At 39.6% G+C, this 19,656-nt stretch overlaps 2 protein-coding genes across 11 annotated transcripts in view; one reads left to right on the forward strand and one right to left on the reverse strand.

Annotated features, from left to right (window-relative positions):
• LOC136399334 (zinc finger protein 91-like) overlaps positions 1-19,656 on the forward strand; it is a 944,498-nt gene that overhangs the window by 733,603 nt on the left and 191,239 nt on the right. The window lies entirely within an intron of this gene.
• LOC136399336 (zinc finger protein 420-like) overlaps positions 1-19,656 on the reverse strand; it is a 318,259-nt gene that overhangs the window by 162,619 nt on the left and 135,984 nt on the right. For 6 of the 10 annotated variants that reach the window (XM_066374403.1, XM_066374408.1, XM_066374406.1 and 3 more), the window contains 3 exons: positions 18,791-18,932; positions 13,748-13,821; positions 6,553-12,101 (listed from right to left, as the gene is read on the reverse strand). In XM_066374403.1, coding sequence (XP_066230500.1) covers positions 10,149-12,101; positions 13,748-13,821; positions 18,791-18,932 — 2,169 coding nt within the window. In that variant the 3' untranslated portion in view covers positions 6,553-10,148. Of the gene's footprint in view, positions 1-6,551; positions 12,102-12,388; positions 12,500-13,747; positions 13,822-18,790; positions 18,933-19,656 lie in introns of those variants that run through there. The other 4 variants (XM_066374410.1, XM_066374412.1, XM_066374407.1 and 1 more) reach the window with 4 other exon arrangements.

Genomic DNA, 19,656 nt, shown 5'->3' on the forward strand with positions numbered 1-19,656 from the left:
CCTCTCTTCCTCTCTCTCTTTCTCTTCCACTCCTGCAGCCAAGGCTCCATTGGAGCAAAGATGGCCCCAGGTGCTGAGGACAGCTCCATGGCCTCCACCTCAGGAACTAGAATGGCTCCAACCACAACGGAGCAATGCCCCAAATGGACAGAGCACCGCCCCCTGGTGGGCATGCTGGGTGTATCCTGGTCAGGAACATGCAGGAGTCTGTTTGTCTACCTCCCTGCTTCTAACCGGGAAAATACTAAAACAAAAAAACAACAAAATACTACATACCACTGATTATGATACACGGCCATCCAGGTACAAAAATATAAACATATTTTCATTGTTAGTTTGCTCATTTAAATTAAATAATATTGGAATTTGTTAATTTTATTATAAAATCTCATTTCTGAAATTCAGAAGGAATAGTACATCAACTTAAAAGGGTAATGATAACATCCTATTTACAAGTAGAATTCACTGTTGGTCACCAAGATTCTCTCCTTTTCTTCATGTTGCACATATATAGTTTCTTTAAATAAAGAATTCAAACTCAGCATAAAAAAAAAAGATGTGGCATATATACACTATGGAATACTACTCAGCCATGAGAAATGATGACATCGGATCATTTATAACAAAACGGTGGGATCTTGATAACATTATATGGAGTGAAATAAGTAAATCAGAAAAAAACAAGAACTACATGATTCCATACATTGGTGGGACATAAAAACGAGACTAAGAGACATGGACAAGAGTGTGGTGGTTACTGAGGGTGAAGGGGAGGGGGGGCGCAGGAAGGGAAAAGGGAGAGGGGGAGGGGGAGGGACACAAAGAAAACTAGATAGAGGGTGACAGAGGACAATCTGACTTTGGGTGATGGGTATGCAACATAATTGAATGACAAGATAACCTGGACATGTTTTCTTTGAATATATGTACCCTGATTTATTGATGTCACCCCATTAGCATTAATAAAAATTTATTTATAAAACAAATAATAAATAAATATTCTAAAAAAAAAAAAGAAACTCCCAATGAAAGCATTACTAATCCTTGATAATGCTGCAGCCTACCCACTTGATGTTGAAGACATTTTCGATGAGTTCAAATTCGTGATAGTCCTCTACCTCCCACCCAACACGACTTCAATCTTGCACATTATGGATCAGCAGGTCATTCCCAACTTTAAAAAACCTTACACAAAGCACTTGTTCTGCCACTGCTTTGATGTGACTGAGAATTCAATTCTAACCCTTTGAGAGTTTTGGAAAGATCACTACAACATTGTGATATGTTTACACATTATTGAGTTGGTATGGCAAAAGGTTACAAGAACCTTGAACTTGGCATGGAGTAAGTTATGGCCTGATGTTGTTGCAGACAGGAACTTCGAAGGATTCGAACAACAGACTGAGACCGAGGTAAAAAACACTGGAAGAGACTGTGTCCCTCGGAAAGTCGATGAGTCTAGAGGTAGATGAGGGTGACATAGACAAGCTTGTCCAGGAACATGAGGAGGAACTTCCAACTGAGGAGTTGAAGGAGCTACAGATGATGCAACATACGGAGCTGCTGAATGAGATTAGTAGTGAGGAGGAGGTAGAGTCGGAGGAAGTGATTTCTACAAGTGAAATTAAAGACATGCTGGCAATGTGGGAGAAGCTTTCAAGTTTCATTGAAAAGAAACACCCAGAAAAAGTTTCAACTGGTCGTGCTTCAGCACTTTTTAATGACAATTTTTTGTCACATTTCAGTAACATTTTAAAAGGCAGGCAAAAGCAAACCTTTTTGGATAGATTTTTATTCAAAAGTCCTACAAGTAAAAGTGCCAAAAGTGCAGCCAAAAAGGCAAAAACTGGTGATGATTAAATAAAAAATATGTAATGTTAAGCTTAGGTTAAGTTCAAAGTTAAGAAAGTGCATTTTTTTTACAATTAAGATTTTCTGGTTTTATTTTAAGTGCAGTTTTAGTTTTGTTTAAAGTAAAGAAAATGCAATTTTAATTTACATTTAGTGTTAAGGAAGTGCAGTTTTAGTTTATGTGTCTACAGTGCCTGCATCCCTTCCTCCCTCCCTCCTCCTCCACCATTCACCTTCGTTAGTCACTCTCGTCTGTATCCAAGGTAAGAATACAGTACTAAATAACATTTTTTCTCTTATTTAATATATTTTGTTATGCATTGGTAAAGTATACATGTGTGTTTCTTAATTAAAAATATCTTCATAATTTAGAATGGTTTGGGGATATTTCACAGGGCTGAAATAGATTAAATCTATGTCAATTATTTTAAATGGGAGAAATTTGTTTGATATACGAGTTGACTGACTTACGAGCTAGGTTACAGAACAGATTAAACTTGTATCTCAAGGTACCACTGTAGTTGTTTGTAAAAGGCTAGCCTTGGGCTCAGTATTGCCAAGTCTCAGCTGTTCCTGAGACATTCCTGACCTCTTGGCTAGCTTCAGTATTTTCTCAGGACACTAAAAAGGACCACTGTCATTGACCTGTACTACATCACAAAGAACTTGTGCTTCTGCAACAAAATTTCCCTCCTGCTCTTTGTCAAACCAGTGATCAGCCCCCAAATCCTGATATGCTAATTTGAGCATGTCCCAGTGCAGGCAACCTCATACCAGCAAGTGCCTGGTTCAACCCCTATATCTAATGCTGCTTCCCACATCTTGAGTTTGACACCCTTTGTTGTCACGGCCTGCTTGCATCCAGACACTTTTAAAATACACTTTCCTCTTGAAACACACTAACCTCAAGTTTTCGGTTCATCTTGTGGTTTCTGCGTTTCATCGACTGTACACACTGAAATATCTTTTATGCCAACATGGCTGACTAAAATACTACACAGTCCTGTATAATCTCTATATTCTGTATTACACAGAATCCCAAATCTATAACCAACTGTATATATTTTTTAAAAGATACTTGGGAACCAAAACAAGAAATGACTTGACAAAAGCGTTACATTGCACTTTCAGTCCTATGAGAATCAACCATAGAGATTAAAACTATTATGTATAATATAAATATATAATTGTTATAAATCTGTCAAAATGATTGTTTCAATATCTGGAAAGAATCTAAGTATGAAACCCAACCTTCGCAACAAAGAAAAAAATACTGATCTATTTTTTTGTAGATTTTATTTATTGACTCTAGGGAGAGGACAGAGAGAGAATGAGAGAGAATGGAATGAGAAGCAGATAGCATCCACTCCAATATGTGCCTTGACTAGGAAGCTCAGGGTTTCAAACTAGCTACCATAGCGTTACCAGGTTAATGCTTTATCCACTGCACCACCACCGATGAGTCCAATTCTTCATTAATTACCAAACATCACAGTTATACTAAATAGAGAAACACTACAAATATAATCAGTTTGGAAGGACTTTCAGCAGAATATATTTTCACACAATATCTGGAACACCCACAGAGAAAAATAAAATATAATAAATGAGGTGATGTATTTCATCTATATTTAAATACATTACTAAAAAAATTATCCAAAGAAAGTCTTCATTTTAAATGAGATTTGAATATAAACATATTATGTTTAGAGAAAGAGACAGAAATCCACTTGATATTCAATTTACTTATACATTTGTTGGTTGATTCTTGTAGGATGCCTGATCAGTGTTCACACTCACAACCTTGGCATATTGAAAGGATGCTCTACCCATTGAGCTACTAGATCAGGGTGTCTAGAAAAATCTTACAACAAATGTGTGAGTCAACGTTGTTCTCCAACACTGAATCTTTGGGTCATCATCAAAATGATCCTCAATGTATTTATTGATTGATATCGAGGTGAGGTGGGGATGGTGCAAGACTGAAAAACATGGACTTGTGTTCCCCTCATTTATACATTCATAGCTTGCTTCCTGTATGTGCCCTGTCGAGGTTACTGCAACTGTGTTGTATTAGGATGACACCCTAACCAACTGAGCTCTGGGGAAATATATCTTACAAGTTATATGAGTAATGATATTTAAGTCTTACTAAATATTACCTTATTTAAACTCAATGACCAAGAAAATAACTGCAATCAGTGCAGAACAGGGAAAAGGGAAATTCCAGTACACAATTGTCTGGCCTCTCCCATTTTCCTGCTGTCTCCACTCCTAACTTGTCAGTGTTAAGGCCCCACCCACTACTTGAAGTCGTCAGCCAGTGGTTTGGCGCACCGAATTTAGAGGCACTGCTCATGGGCACCTTCCTATCAACTGGAAGTGTTTCTAGCGAGGTCACACAGGATCTCAAAACGGTCGGCCCTATTTAAACCTCACCCTCCCTGTCACCATTTCTCCACGCAGAGCGCTTGAGGGTCGCTGCGGATGCTGAGAGCCCCACTCCAGAGCCCCCAGCGGTGAGTGCGGACTCCCAGTGAGAGGCCCTGAGCCTGCCCATTTCGCTGCCGGGTGGGGCTCCGCATTGGTTTCCGAGTAAACTCTGAGGCCACCCCACCTGTGTCCCCCCTGTCATCCGGGCTGGGATCCCCTGCCACAGGTTTTCCTGCCTTGGTTCCAAAGGAGCAGCCCCAACCCCCTGGAGACCCCACCCCATTTAATAAGAGGCCTGGGTCCACATTCATGGGGCAGGGATTCAGAGCAGGAACACGGAGTCCCCAGAAGAGCTCCTGGCGACAGCGAAGGGGTCCCGGGGATGCGCAAAGTGAGGCTGGGAGGGGTCGGGGCAGAGAGAGAAACGGGAGGGGGAGGTCAGTGAGGGGCCATAGAGGAAAATGGGGTGCAGTGGACGGGACCATGACGGGGAGAGTGACAGTAACCGGGAAAGAAGCCCTAGGGGAAGAAGGCAGAAACCCCGAGGAGAGGGAGGGGCCCGGAGAGAAGGGCACAGGGAGGGGGGCTGGGGAGCAGAGGTGGGGGCGCAGGACGGGGCCCTTCAGGAGGGAGTGGCTCAGTATTATAGCAAAATCAGCAGGAGTATATAAATGTTCTCCACACCAAAGTACAAATTTATAGAACTTTTTGGTCAAAACTGGTGACTGCACAAAGATCTGAGTCAGTCAGGTCATGCATCCCTGAATAGTTTGAAGTTAGCTTTTAAAGACAAAATCACATACTGATTGGGGTATGAGGAAGGAAAACCTAGCAGTAAAACAAAGCACGGAAACAAACTCATTTACAGTGCTTATCTGTGGGATTAATTCAGGGAAAATCATTCTGGGAACATCTGCAACCTTGCAAAACTAGCCCAAGGCCATAGCCTGTAATACTAGGCTCAGGAACAGGGTTAGAGAGTCTTTTAGAAAAAGTTCTGCCTGACCAGGTGGTGGTGCAGTGGATAGAGCATCCGAATGGGGTGCAGAGGACCCAGGTTCGACACCCCAAGGTCACCAGCTTGAGCGTGGGCTCATCTGGCTTGAGCAAAAGCTCACCAGCTTGGACCCAAGGTCACTGGCTCGAGCAAGAAATTACTCAGTCAGCTGAAGGGCCACAGTCAAGGCATATATGAGAAAGCAATCAATGAACAACTAAGGCCTTGCAACGAAAAACTGATGATTGATGCTTCTCATCTCTCTCCATTCCTGTCTGTCCCTGTCTATCCCTCTCTCTCTTTCTGTCCCTTAAAAAAAAGGAAAAAAAAGTAAGTTCTGCTGCTTATTTTCAAGAGGATAGTTTGGGGAGAAAATAAGGTTAGAAAAGGGGGTTTAAGGATGAGGGAGCCCAGAGGGAAATAGCTGAGTCAGCCTGCGGTGGGGGTGGGGGTTAGGACTAGAAAGAGTAACAGGCAGTAGGAGTCACGTGTAGGGAGAGAAGAACATGGACAGGTGTGGAGATGGGAGCACTCAGATCAGAGAAAGCAAGTTAAAATGAAATAGGTTTCAAGAGTTTCACAAAGCAGATGTAGGGACAGGTACAGAAAATGGGAGAAAGAGCAGCTGAGGGTGTGAGGAAAGACAGGAAGAGTTGACTGTGCCTAGAAGCTGGGAAGAGACAAAAGCAGTTCTATAGACAGAAATACTTAGAAGCAGGAAGAAGGGGAACCCGGACCTGCTGGTGAGCCCATGGGGTGTGCATGGTTAAGCTGTGATACATGGGAGTTTCGCTTTATACTCTAACAGTCACTGAATGTTTTAAAAATATTTGAATGAGAATTACCAATCTCTAGTTTGAAGGCTTGTAAATTTTATGATTGTTTGCTTCCAGTTGCAGCCCTTGTTCACTCAGAGGGATAAGACTTATCAGTCATGGGGCTCTTCGACTCCTGGGATGGCAAGACATAGGAAACTGGGGACAAGAAATGACTAAACACATGATGCTTTAAGAATACTGAAAATTTTGTTTTGCTTTTTAAAAAATGTCCAGTGCATTTACCTTTTTCAAGCCTACATTTCACATTTAATTCTTTATTTGAAAAAATTATAAAGAGAAATCTTAGTCTGTTGACTATTTGCTATCCTGTAAATAGCCATTAACTTCTGAATTAAGCATTGGTGATATCTCAAAACCAGGGCTTAACATTCTTTGCCAAACATAAAGTAGTAGTCTTAACTTTTTTAAAATTTTTTTTAAATTTATTCATTTTAGAGAGGAGAGAGTGAGAGAGAGAGAGAGAAAAGGGGAAGGAGCAGGAAGCATCATCTCCCATATGTGCCTTGACCAGAATGGTGCAGGGTTTCAAACCGGCAACCTCAGTGTTCCAGGTCAACGCTTTATCCCCTGAGCCACCACAGGTCAGGCACCACAGTCTTAACTTTTTAAAACTTTCTAGAAGTTATTATATTACAAAGTTTTCATACCATTTTCCTTTTCAACATAATGTTTTTAGTTTGTATTTTGAGCCCTGCATCATTTATAGTGTCATGTGTTGAAACAGCTATCGGTACTTAGTAAACAATATTGGGCTGTGTCAGTGTGCACTTGGTAAAAACATCTATGATCCTAATAGTCATAACCTAGTGTCGTGAGTTAGTCTAATGTTCAGGTTTTTCATCATTTTTGTAGTTTATTGAATTAGTGAGTGTGAGCCATCAAGCAGTTTTTCCCCTCCACTCCCTCTTGTCCGCTCTCAGAAAACACTGAAGGATGGCCTGCATTGACATGAAACTTGATTCTTACACAACCAAAGCTACTGACACATCTGGGTTTTCCTAGAATCAAAGGCCCCCACCAGTCTTATTCACCTCTGATTCCACATCTGCTTCTCTCTGCAGAAACTCTGCAAAAACATGGATTCTCCTTCAGCACTCTGCTGTCTTCACTTTCTTCTCTGAAAATGACCTTGTTTTTCCTTCTCTCAAATCTTTTTGGTGCAAACAGCCCTCCTGCAGCACACATTAGCATACCAAAGGCCCATCCTAAGCAGGAAGGTAACTAGCAGTTTCACTTAGCGCCATTCACATGGGCAGTGGCCATTTTTAACAATAAAAATGAGCAAACCCAAAAAATACAGGTTTCACAAACTTATTTGCCCAACATTCCACCCCTTTTGCTCAATGTGCAATCCACAACCACACCACAGGCATTCCTATGCACGGAATTAGGCACATCACACAAATTACAGCAACATCACAAGTCATATAATTTCAACAATTACAAAGGTGCCTTTCACCATGTCTCTCTGAGGACTTAGCCCAAAGCGCAAAATGTCCTCAGAGCTTCTCTCCAACTGGATGAAAAGCTTCCCGGTGCAGAGGGTCTCCACCAGACTTGTCCCCCTTTCATCAGGGTTTTTCATATTGTCCAAAAACTGTATGTCCATCCAACAAGGTACCCAGTGCCTCCTCTGGTTGCAGTCCAAGAATCAGTCCATGGACATGGGGCCTCAGGCCTCCCCCCTCATCTATGTCATCTTGTCAGCTCTTAAGAGCTGCACCAGCCTTATTCACCTCTGATTCCACATCTGCTTCTCTATGCAGAAACTCTGCAAAAACATGGCTTCACCTTCAGCACCCTGACATCTTGGCTTTCTTCTCTGAAAAAAGCAGACTCCTCCTGCCTCTTTTTCTCTTAAAGCATTTTGGTGCACAAAACCCTCCTCCACAGCAGGAAGGTGATTGGCAGTTTCACCTGGCAGTACTATTCACCTGGGCAGTGGCCATTTTTTAACAATAAAAGTGAGCAAACCACAAAAATACAGATTTCACAAACTTATTTGCCCAACAGAGCCAGTTAATATATCCCAGTATAACATGAGAGACTTAGGCCATTGCTTGACTGGAGTAAAATGCCTCAGCTGCAGTAAGTCCCGAGGAGAAAATGTTTAAAAACTTCTTAAATTAAGTAATATAGTTGGTTATTGGTGAATCTCTCCTACTAACTCATGATGTCTTACCCAACTTTCAGAAACCCACTGAGGAGCCTTATCAGACCTAGGCAAAACACACGTATCCTTGGCCTCACAAGAGAACAGGGTCTGGCCCTTGCCAGATTCCTGTGAACAGATCCCTCCATCGCCCTTCAGGAAAGGCTTTCCTTGTTGGATTCATCTCTGAGCCGCTGAATGGCCCTGTACATTAGAGTTCAAAAAAATTTTAAATTATTTCCCTACCTTTATGAAGGCATGCACACACATTTGTCTATTTCTCAGTCCACTTACTCTTACATCTTCACCTTAATAATGTACATAATGCATTTTCGTTTATCAAACCATGTATGTTTAAACTGACTCAAATAAAAAAAAAGAAATAAGAAATAACACACATAGGCTCAACAGTTAAAAAGAACTTCCTCATTATACTAGAGTGGATTATTTTGAATTACTAGAATTTGTGAAGCAGAGCACTGTGATACTGGAGGCTGAGCAGCAGTTACAGAAGAGACCACAAGGCAGATAAAACAGAAACATGGATGACTAACAAGCCCTGGAGGAACAGCACAGAATGCCTGAAGAGAAAAGCAGGACTCAGAGCACAAGCCTTTAACAGGATCCATCTGCAGACTCCTCAGCATTCTCAGTTAACTTTAGATTGTTAAAAATAAACCAAAAAACGTATCTAGTATGTTGCACAAAGAACATAGCTAAGGGTAAAACATAGTAAAAGCACTAAGGTGAGAGAAATTCTGTTGCTCACAGGGCTGTCAACTAAGGATTGCATACGGTGTAAAGCTTTCCCATGGTCTATATGACTGTTACTCCTCTATCCAGTCTTATTAGATGTTGAGTAAGATATAAATTAAAACAAAGAGCCTGACCAGACGGTGGCACAGTGGATAGAGCGTTGGACTGGGATGCTGAGGACCCAGGTTCGAGACCCCAAGGTCGCCAGCTTGAGCGCAGGCTCATCTGGTTTGAGCAAAAGCTCACCAGCTTGAACCCAAGTTGCTGGCTCAAGCAAGGGGTTACTCGGTCGGTTGAAGGTCCGCGGTCAAGGTACATATGATAAAGCAATCAATGAACAACTAAGGTGTCGCAATACACAATGAAAAACTAATGATTGATGCTTCTAATCTCTCCGTTCTTGTCTGTCCCTATCTCTGATTCTCTGTCTCTGTTAAAAAAAAAAAATTAGAACAAAAACTTTGGAACATAAATTGCATTTTATGGTTTAAATCTCTGGTGCTCAAACAGGTTTGAAGGTTAAATATTTTGCTAAATTACAGACATTTTTACTGTTTCTCTTCATCATGAATTCTGCAATGTTCTGCAAGTCTTCAGTGCAGATAAAACGCTTTGCCCCACACTTGACATTTGCCAGGTGCCTCTCTGGCATGTGTTCTCCTCTTTAGAAAGGTGAAAACAGTCATTTAATGTTTTGCCACTACCTCCATATTTTTAAGGTTTTTATGATGAATTCTTGAATGCTTACTAAAATTCTGCAGCCAAGCAAAAACCTTAATACACTCCCTACAAAAGTTAAAATTTCTGTCCATTATGACAGTTCTGATGATAAATGATATTTCAGGACTGGTCAAAGGCTTTACCGCATTCTCTTCGCCTGTAAGGCTTCTCTCCAGTATGAGTCCTCTGATGTAAGGTAAGGTATTAGGGGGAATTAAAGGATGTGCCATATTCTCAACATTGATAGAGTTTCTCTCCAGTATGAACTCTTTGATGTACAGTAAAAGTAGAGGAATTGTTAAAGGCTTTTCCATTCTCTACATTTATATGACTTCTCTTGTATGAGTTCTTTGATGTACAGTAGGGCTGGACAGTTGAGTGCAAGTTTTACCTCATTGTCTCATTTGTATGGTTTTTCTCTTGTGTGAATTCTTTGATGTTCAGAAAGAGTTGAGGAATAGCTAAAGGCTTTGCCACATTGTCTGCATTTGTATGGTTTCTCTCCTGTGTGAGTCCTTTGATGTCTATTAAGAGTTGAGCGATCAGTAAAAGCTTTGACACATTGTCTGCATTTGTATGGTTTCTCTCCTGTGTGAGTTCTTTGATGTACAGAAAAATTGGAGGAACAGGTAAAGGCTTTATCACATTGTTTACATTTGTATGGTTTCTCTCCTGTGTGAGTTCTTTGATGTTTATTAAGAGTTGAGCGATGAGCAAAAGCTTTGACACATTCTCTGCATTTATATGGTTTTTCTCCTGCGTGAATTCTTTGATGTCGAGTCAGAATTGAGGAACAGCTAAAGGCTTTGCCACATTGTCTGCATTTGTATGGTTTCTCTCCTGTGTGACTTCTTTGATGTATAGTAAGTTTAGGGGAACAGGTAAAGGCTTTACCACATTGTCTACATTTGTATGGTTTCTCTCCTGTGTGAGTTCTTTCATGTACAGTAAGGTCAGAGGAATATCTAAAGGCTTTGCCACAATATCTGCATTTGAATGGTTTCTCTTCTGTGTGAGTTCTTTGATGTTTATTAAAAGTTGAGCGATCAGTAAAAGCTTTGACACATTGTCTGCATTTGTACAGTTTCTCTCCTGTGTGAGTTTTATAATGTACAGTAAGTTCAGAGGAATACCTAAAGGCTTTGCCACAATACCTGCATTTGTATGGTTTCTCTTCTGTGTGAGTTCTTTGATGTACATTAAGACCAGACAGTTGAGTGAAAGATTTGCCACATTGTCTGCATTTGTATGGTTTTTCTCCTGTGTGAATTCTTTGATGTTGAGTAAGAGTTGAGGAATAGCTAAAGGCTTTGCCACATTGTCTGCATTTGTATGGTTTCTCTCCTGTGTGAGTTCTTTGATGTTTATTAAGACCAAACAGTCTAGTAAAAGATTTGCCACATTGTCTGCATTTGTATGGTTTCTCTCCTGTGTGAGTTCTTTGATGTTTATTAAGAGTTGAGCGATCAGTAAAAGCTTTGACACATTGTCTGCATTTGTATGGTTTCTCTCCTGTGTGAGTTCTTTGATGTACAGAAAAATTGGAGGAACAGGTAAAGGCTTTATCACATTGTCTACATTTGTATGGTTTCTCTCCTGTGTGAGTTCTTTGATGTTTATTAAGAGTTGAGCAATGAGCAAAAGCTTTGACACATTGTCTGCATTTGTATGGTTTTTCTCCTGCATGAATTCTTTGATGTCGAGTAAGAATTAAGGAACAGCTAAAGGCTTTGCCACATTGTCTACATTTGTATGGTTTCTCTCCTGTATGAGTTCTTTGATGTATATTAAGCTTTGATTTCCTGATAAAGGTTTTACCACATTCTAAACATTTATGAGGCCTCTCTCCACCACAGATTTTCTGATGGTTGAAAAGGGTTGAGGAATGGCTAAAAGCTTTGCCACACTGTCTGCACTTCTGAGGTTTCCCTTTGGTGTGAATATTTCTATCAGGTAAATTAAGAGATGAATTCCAACTGAATGTCGTACCAGATTTTTCATATTTATAAAGTTTTTCTGCACTATGGACCTTAAGTATATTTACATTGAATATTTCACTGAAAGCTCTGGTACATAAATTATAAGTGTAAGCGTCCTTCTCAGTATGAATATTCTCTTCTTCCAGATGATCTGAGGATTGCATAAAAGATCTGACACATTTACTTTGTTCCTTTATCTCCACATCATGAATAACATGATGAATATTATAATGTGATATCTGGTCAAATACTTCTCCGTGTTCATTATGGTTCTTGGGAAATGGAGTTTTTTCATTTTGATTACAAACTGATTCTTGTTCAAAGTTTTTCCAATGTTCATTGTATCGATAACTTCTGTCTTCATTATGCATACTCTGGTAATCATTAAAGATAGATATACTTTTATTGAAAGGTATAATTTCATTTAACATGTACACTTATTCCCAAATAACTACTCTGTGATACCTATTAAACCATGTTGGCTATACAAAATTTGCTACAAACTTAATGAATATCAGACATTAAAATGGAAAAACATTTGAAAACCAAACCCAATCATTATTTACTCCAAAGTTTACATAACTTCCTAACTTTTCCAGATTTTCTTTTCAAAAGTATATAATAGTAACAGATAGTTTATGATGTTGGTGGGCAAGCCTACTTATGTGGGGATATTAGCAATGAAGCCATTTTTTTAGTGCCTTGAGAAGAGTTCAAAGAGCAATCGATCTGTTGTGCCTAAGGCCAGCTTACTCAACCAATGCAGCCATGGCTGTGGGAGAGGAAGAGTAAAAGAGAAGCAAGAGGGGGATGGGTAAAGAAGAAGATGGTTGCTTTTCCTGTAGGTCCTGACCCAGAATTGAACCCAGGACATCAACATTCTTGGCCACTGAAGAAACCAGCCAGAACCAATTTGAATTTTTAGAAACTAACTGATACCCAATGTAGCTGACTTAAACATGGAGTTTCACAGATGTGTAATACCTTTTAACTATTTAGAAAACAATGAGTTAACCACAAATAATAGTCTCGCCCTGGCCAGATAGCTCCTTTGGTTGGAGCATCATCCTGAAGCACAGAGGTTGCTGGTTCAATTCCCAGCCAGGACACATACAGGAAAAGATTAATGTTTTTGACTCAGTCTCTTTCTCTCCCCATTCCACTCTCTCTCAATACAGTGGTACCTTGACACATGAGCACTTGATTTTGCAAGCAATTTGAGAGAGGAGCCGTCACTTGCAGAATTTTTTGTTTTATGTCACCAGCAAATATTAAAATCATGAGGTTCCACCAACTTCTACTAAATGGCCTTCTGATTGTTCTAAAAGGGAGGAACAAACAAACTTCCATTAAAAGGTTTTTGGTGAAACAGCTTCTAGGTGAAAGCAAGGAAAGTGTGCCAAAAAAGCCAATAGTCCGTGAAGAAAATGATGATGATTAAGCAAAGGAAAAAAATGGCAATAAGATTGTCAAGAAAATTATAAATCATATGTAGTGTGTAAATTTTGCAATTAAATGTAGTGTTAAGTGTGTAGAGAGTAAGTTTTAAGTTAAGCAATAGTGCACGAAATAAAAACATCCTCCATGGTCTCCTCCCCCTCCACCAGCATCTTCATCTGAACTTGAAGGTAAATACAATTCATAAACAAGTTTATTTCTTTACATTCTCTCTTATTATGTATATATGTACATATTTGTTATTTATAAAGTACTTTTTATTTAAAATCATATATGTAAAACAAAAACTTTGTTTGGTTTTTGGAAACCAGAACAGATTAATTGTATTCCCCAAAATTTAAGTGGGGAAATTCTCTTTGACACACAAGGATATTGAGTCACGGGCTTGGCCAGGAAACAAATTAAACTTGAGTGTCAAGGTAACACTATATATAAATGACAAAAAAAAATTGTGGTAAATTAGCTCTGTACATATTAATATTTTTTCTTCTAACCACTCTTCTAAAATTTTTGAGGCTTTTATTAAATTTAAATGATCAAAACAATACCTTCCATATCTTACCAGTATTCTTTTAAAGAAAAAATCTTTGATTCCTGGATTTTGATACAAGGTCATGTTGTCTTCAGACGGCATAGCTGAAAGATACAAAATATGACAGTTATGACACAAGGTAAATGGATATACCAGCAAGTATTCACAAAATTACATTTTAAGTATGCCAAAGGCAGGTTAAGAGTAAAAGGCAAGACCAAGAAAGGTAACGATGAAGAAAGTCCCATCAGTGAGGAATAAAAACTTACATCTATTACTAACAATATCTGCTGAAACACCCAAGCACACAAGGGTGGTATGGTAAGAACATTCCCAATTACCAGTTTCTTCCTAAGAAACAGAAACTATAGTACTGCATGCTCAGTGAACTGGCGGCTTTGCTTCTTCCTGAAATATCGTTTCTGTTTTGCATAATAAAGTGCCAAGAGAATGGCAGTACATGGGGAAGGTACTATAATGACCATTTCTTAAGAAGTAATTGTTCAAGCACATAGAGACTGCAGTATTGACAGATATCAAAAACAGAAACAGCATGACCAGTGGTGGTGCAGTGAATAGTGTCAACCTGGGATGCTGTGCTGTGGTATCAGGTCTCAATCCCTAAGCTCTCTGGCCTATGACCTCATTTCCCTTAAGTGCAGGCTCAAAAGATTAAGAGCAAGAATACCAGGCCTGATGAGGTGGTGGCACAATAAATTGAGTGTTGGCTGAGATGCTGAGGAACCAGGTCCAAAGCCCCAAGGTCACCGGCTAAAATGTTGGCATACCTGTTTAACAGTGGGCTCACTGGCTTAAGAGTACAGTGGTACCTTGAGATACAAACAGAACAACATATGAATTTTTTAAGATACGAGCTACGACTCAGTCCGTATTTTTGTTCGAGAGCCGAACGGAATTCCTATAAGTGTCATGATTCAGTAAGCTGCCGCTAGTTAGCACGTTGGCACATTGAGTCCATAATCGGCAGTTTGATATACGAGTTGACTGACTTATGAGCTTGGTTACAGAACAAATTAAATTTGTATCTCAAGGTACCACTAAATCTATGCCTGGTAGGTCACTGGAATAGATATGACCCATGGTTACTGGCTACAACCCCAATGCACTGGCTTAAGCAAGAAGTAAGTGGCTCAGGTTGAACTTCCCAACAAGGCACATATATGAAAGCAATCAATAAACAACTAATGTGCCCCAATTATAAATTGATGCTTTTCTTCTCTGTTTCTGACTGTCTCTCTCTCTCTCTCACTAAAAAAATAAATAAAAAAGACAGAAAAAGAGAAAATAATGTCAAGGCTGCCACTTCAGCACAATAGGATCATCATGATTATATCATTACTAGCTTGATACCAAGGTCAATAGTTTGTGCAAGCTATCACTCACTGCCTCAGCTGAAGACACCCAGGCAAGGCACATATAAGAAGTAGTCAATGAACAACTAACTAAAGTTAGTCAACTATTAGTTGAAGCTTTTCATCTTTCTCCCTTGCTCTTACTCTCAGTAAAAGAAAACAACAGAGTTGTCATCTTAAAACGAAGAAAGTAAGATCAGGGTCACTATAAAATAAAGAAAAAATATATATATCAAGAACGTGAATATAAATATTAAAAAATAAATGGATGATAAAAAATGAAGTCATAGCATTTACAGAAGCATGTACAAGCATAGAAGATATTGTGCTAAGTGAGATAAGTCTGGCAGAGAAACATGTACCATATGATGTCAGTTATATTTGGGATGTAAAGAACAATATAAATGAATAAACAACCAGAAAGATACAGGTACAGTAAATAGAGTTAAAGCTGTGAGAGGGCAGGGGAGTTGTAAGACTGAGATAAAATGTTGAAACACTTGAGAAGAACACACTAGTAGTTACAGAACAGTCATGGGATGTAAAGTGCAGCGTGGGGACTATAGTAAATATCATAATACGGTATTAACTATGCTGGGTCCCGGAAATATAACGGGGAATACTTTCAGATTTTATAAAGTATATTAAAGTCTAACCATAATCCTGTACATCTGAAAGTAGTTCAAAATAATACCGAGTGAAAAAGAAAATGCAAACCAAGAACAGAAAATTAATCTGAAGAATTTTGAAAATTATATAAAAGTTCCAGTGATCAAAAATCTTCTATATTAACTATAATTTTTAAATGAGTATACCCTCAAACAGAAAATAGTTTGTATCATGACATTCTAGAGCAAAAACATTTTAGACAATGTATTCAAATCATTAAAAAAATAACTGCAAAGTATAATTGTAATAAAGATATTTAAATGACATGAGAAAGTTATTCTGGTTTACTCTATTTCACCTAATCTTATAAAAATGTGTAGGTTGCAATCCACCTAAAAACATAATCTTCATTTCTAAATAAAAAAAGCATCAGAAAGTTCTGAAATATGCACAGACTAATCTAATCTTTAAACATTTCAGATACAGCACACCATAAGAAAAAAACATGCTGACAAAGTAAATGAAAAATCTCATCATTGCTTTTCCCTGAAATAAACTTGAATTAAGGAACAAAGCCACTTCCTAAATATGAAGTGCCCAATAATGCTGTATTTCTATTCTTTCCAAAGAACAATTCTGCGTGTTGTACTAGCACTTGTGAATCCATAAGCAAAAATATGACAAAAATCTCATTAAAAAGTGAAAACAGAAAAAGTCAGTCGGGGCAGCCCTCAAGTGCACAAAAAGAATTACAGAATGACAGTGACGATGAAAGCAGGTAACAGTGGACACTTTCCTACCTGCTGGGCAATACTTCAAGGTTGCCTATGACAGTCACTATTGAAGTATTCTGTGAGATTTGGAGAGATACGAAATTACACTATTGTGCAGAATTAAAAAATACAGACTAAAATATTTTTTCCTTCTTTCCAAGTTAAAGGATTAGAGATAGCCTAGTGCATGCACCTCAATGAGATCCATCTGAAAACCCCCATCTGGGCTGTTGATTTATCCATCTGGGGCCAGGTTGCAACTGACCTATTTTTAGTGCTTGAGGTGCAGACACCACAGAGCCATCCTCTGTGCCCAGGGATAATACACTGAAACCAAACAAGACATGGCTTCAGGAGGGAAAAAGAGAGAGTGAGAAAAAAGAAGAGAGAGAAGGGTGAAAAATCAGATGGTCAGGTCCACTGTATGTCCTGAGTGGCATCCATTCCAGGATATCTATATGGTAAGCCGATGATCTCCCACTGAACCAAAGTGCCAAGGCCGAGACCAGAATTTGTAACAATAATTCACACTAAGCAGAAGAAGAATTTGAATTAAAACAAAATTTGAACTTCCCACTTTGGGGAGATGCTTTGTGTTGTGATGAAATCATTGAGTCTACACTTTGTACGGTCTTGTGCGAAATGTCCAGAGGATTAGAAATGATAAATCTGGCCCAAACAGGCAGTGGTGAAGTGGATAGGGCACAGAATGAGGACACAGAAGACCCACATTTAAAACCTCTTTAACAACTGAGCTGTGTTGGCGCAGTGGATAAGGCATCAACCTCTAACACTGAGGTCGCCGGTTTGAAACCCTGGGCTTTCCGGGTCAAGGCATTTATGGGATTTAATGCTTCCTGCTCTTCCCCTTTTTCTCTCTTTCCTGTATCTCTAAACGAATAAATAAAATCTAAAAAAATAACAAAACACTCAAGGTCACCAGCTTTGAGCACAGGCTCATCAGCTTGAGTATGGGATTGCTGGCTTGATCATGGGATCACAGATACAACCCCATGGTTGCTGGCTTGATGCCAAAACATTGCTGGAATGAGCAAGGGGGTTACTCGCTCTGCTGTAGCCTCCCAGTCAAGACACATATGAGAAAGCAATCAATGAGCAGGTAAGGTGCCACAAAAAAAATTAATGCTTCTCATCTCTCTCCTTTCCTGTCTATCCCTATCTGTCCATCTCTATCTCTGGCAAAAATAAAAAAGAAAGAAAGAATACATCTGAAAACAAGGCATCTGTCCCCAGCATTCCTAAAATTTCTGCACCTAATTTGAGAGTCTCAACCATTTCTGTGAAAAACGCCAAATGAGAAAAAACAGCTTATCATGTAATTCCTCAGGTGCATGCATAGGTTTTCTGTAATGCCCAAAGCTATGAAGAAGAGTCATCATGGCAGCCCTCAGTCCAAGGGGAAGACTTGGACCCCACTGCTAATGTGATGATGGAGGTCACAAGAGCAAAAGCAGAGTCCTTAAGAGGATGTGGGAACACGGGACATATTGGAGACCAGCTGTCCCTCTATGACAGCAACCAAGATAAACCTGGGCCTCTCACAGCCCTTTCCACTGCAGCAGCTTCCCAACCACACTGTAAGGTCTGCCCTCCTCCGTGACCTTTAGATCTCTTACCAGCCTCATCTACTTCCTCATCCCACCCACCTGGCTAGAAGGATACTGTCATTTTCCTTCCCAGCTTTAATTTCTAATTCACTTTTTGCCCAAGTAAGAAGACATGGTACAATATAACAATGTTCTAGGAAATAACTTTTAAAATAACATTTTCTGAGAGCACCTTAATCATTGTGGTCCCCAACCCCCGGGCCGCGGACTGGTACCGGTCCACGGGCCATTTACTACAGGTCTGCAGAGAAAGAATAAATAACTTACATTATTTCCACTTTATTTATATTTAAGTCTGAATGATGTTTTATTTTTTAAAAATGACCAGATTCCCTGTTACATCTGTGTAAGACTCACTCTTGACGCTTGTCTCGGTCACATGATAAATTTATCCGTACCACCCTAAAGGCCGGTCTGTGAAAATATTTTCTGATATTAAACCGCTCTGTGGCCCAAAAAAGGTTGGGGACCACTGTTCTAGACAACATGTAAGTTTTCATATACTGAGTTCTAATTAATGTGCATCATGAAGCCTTTGTTTCTACACCAGCAAACCCTCATATTTGTTCCCTGATGGCAGAACTCTAAAACCTAACCTGCAGGGCAGAAGCTCCCATGTGATGTTCCCCCTAATGAACAGAAGAAAAAGCTGCAGGTACAGAATAAACTCAGGAAGGAAGTCATCCTCACCCAGGAAGACCAGGTTCCTGTAGTTCTCCAACATCACATCCGTGTACAGTTTCCGCTGAGCTGGGTCCAGGCATTCCCACTCCTCCTGAGAGAAATCTATAGCCACATCCCTGAAGGTCACATCCCTGAAGGTCAATGGTTTCTGGAAGAAAAGAACATTAACAGAGGTCTGCAATCTGAGTTCATAATCCCATCCAACATGAAAACAGGGTTAGAACTGGTTTTGTCCTAAGAGAAATGACCCAGTAAGATCGTTTTCCCCCAGAAATATATAGTTTTTCTAAATGTGTGTGAGAGAAAGAGGGTCACACAAACTAGTTTGAGAGAGATGAGACTGTGGGACTTTTTACTTTTTCATTAACTACTTTCTGATGTGTGCCTTGACCAGGTGGCCCTAGCTGAGCCAGTGACCCGTTTCTCAAGCCAGCAAGCTTTGGCCTCATACCAGTAACCACGGGGTAATATCTATATATAAGCCCACGCTCCAGGAAGGGACCCTGGGTTGAAATCAGTGACCTCAGGGCTTTAAATCTGGGTCCTCAGTGTCCAGGTCACTGCCTTATCTACTGTGCTACTTCCTGGTCAGGCAACAATACGCTTTCTAAAAACATTTTATCATCCTTTGTTTCCTTAATCTTTCACACAGTAATTTTCTCTTATTCTCTAACATTGAGTAACAAGGATTACACATGTCCATAAATCCACTATACAGACTTGGCTTTCCAAGAATATAAATTTTAAAATTAAGACATCACCGTGATCTGGTAGGTCAGCTGAATAAAGCATTCTCCTGAAATACCAATGTGGCAGGTTCAATTCCTGCTTAAGCACATAAAAGAAATCAACCAATTAATAAGGGGAACAGC

Source organism: Saccopteryx leptura, chromosome 3 (genome assembly GCF_036850995.1).
Source record: "Saccopteryx leptura isolate mSacLep1 chromosome 3, mSacLep1_pri_phased_curated, whole genome shotgun sequence".
NCBI classification, from domain to species: domain Eukaryota; kingdom Metazoa; phylum Chordata; class Mammalia; order Chiroptera; family Emballonuridae; genus Saccopteryx; species Saccopteryx leptura.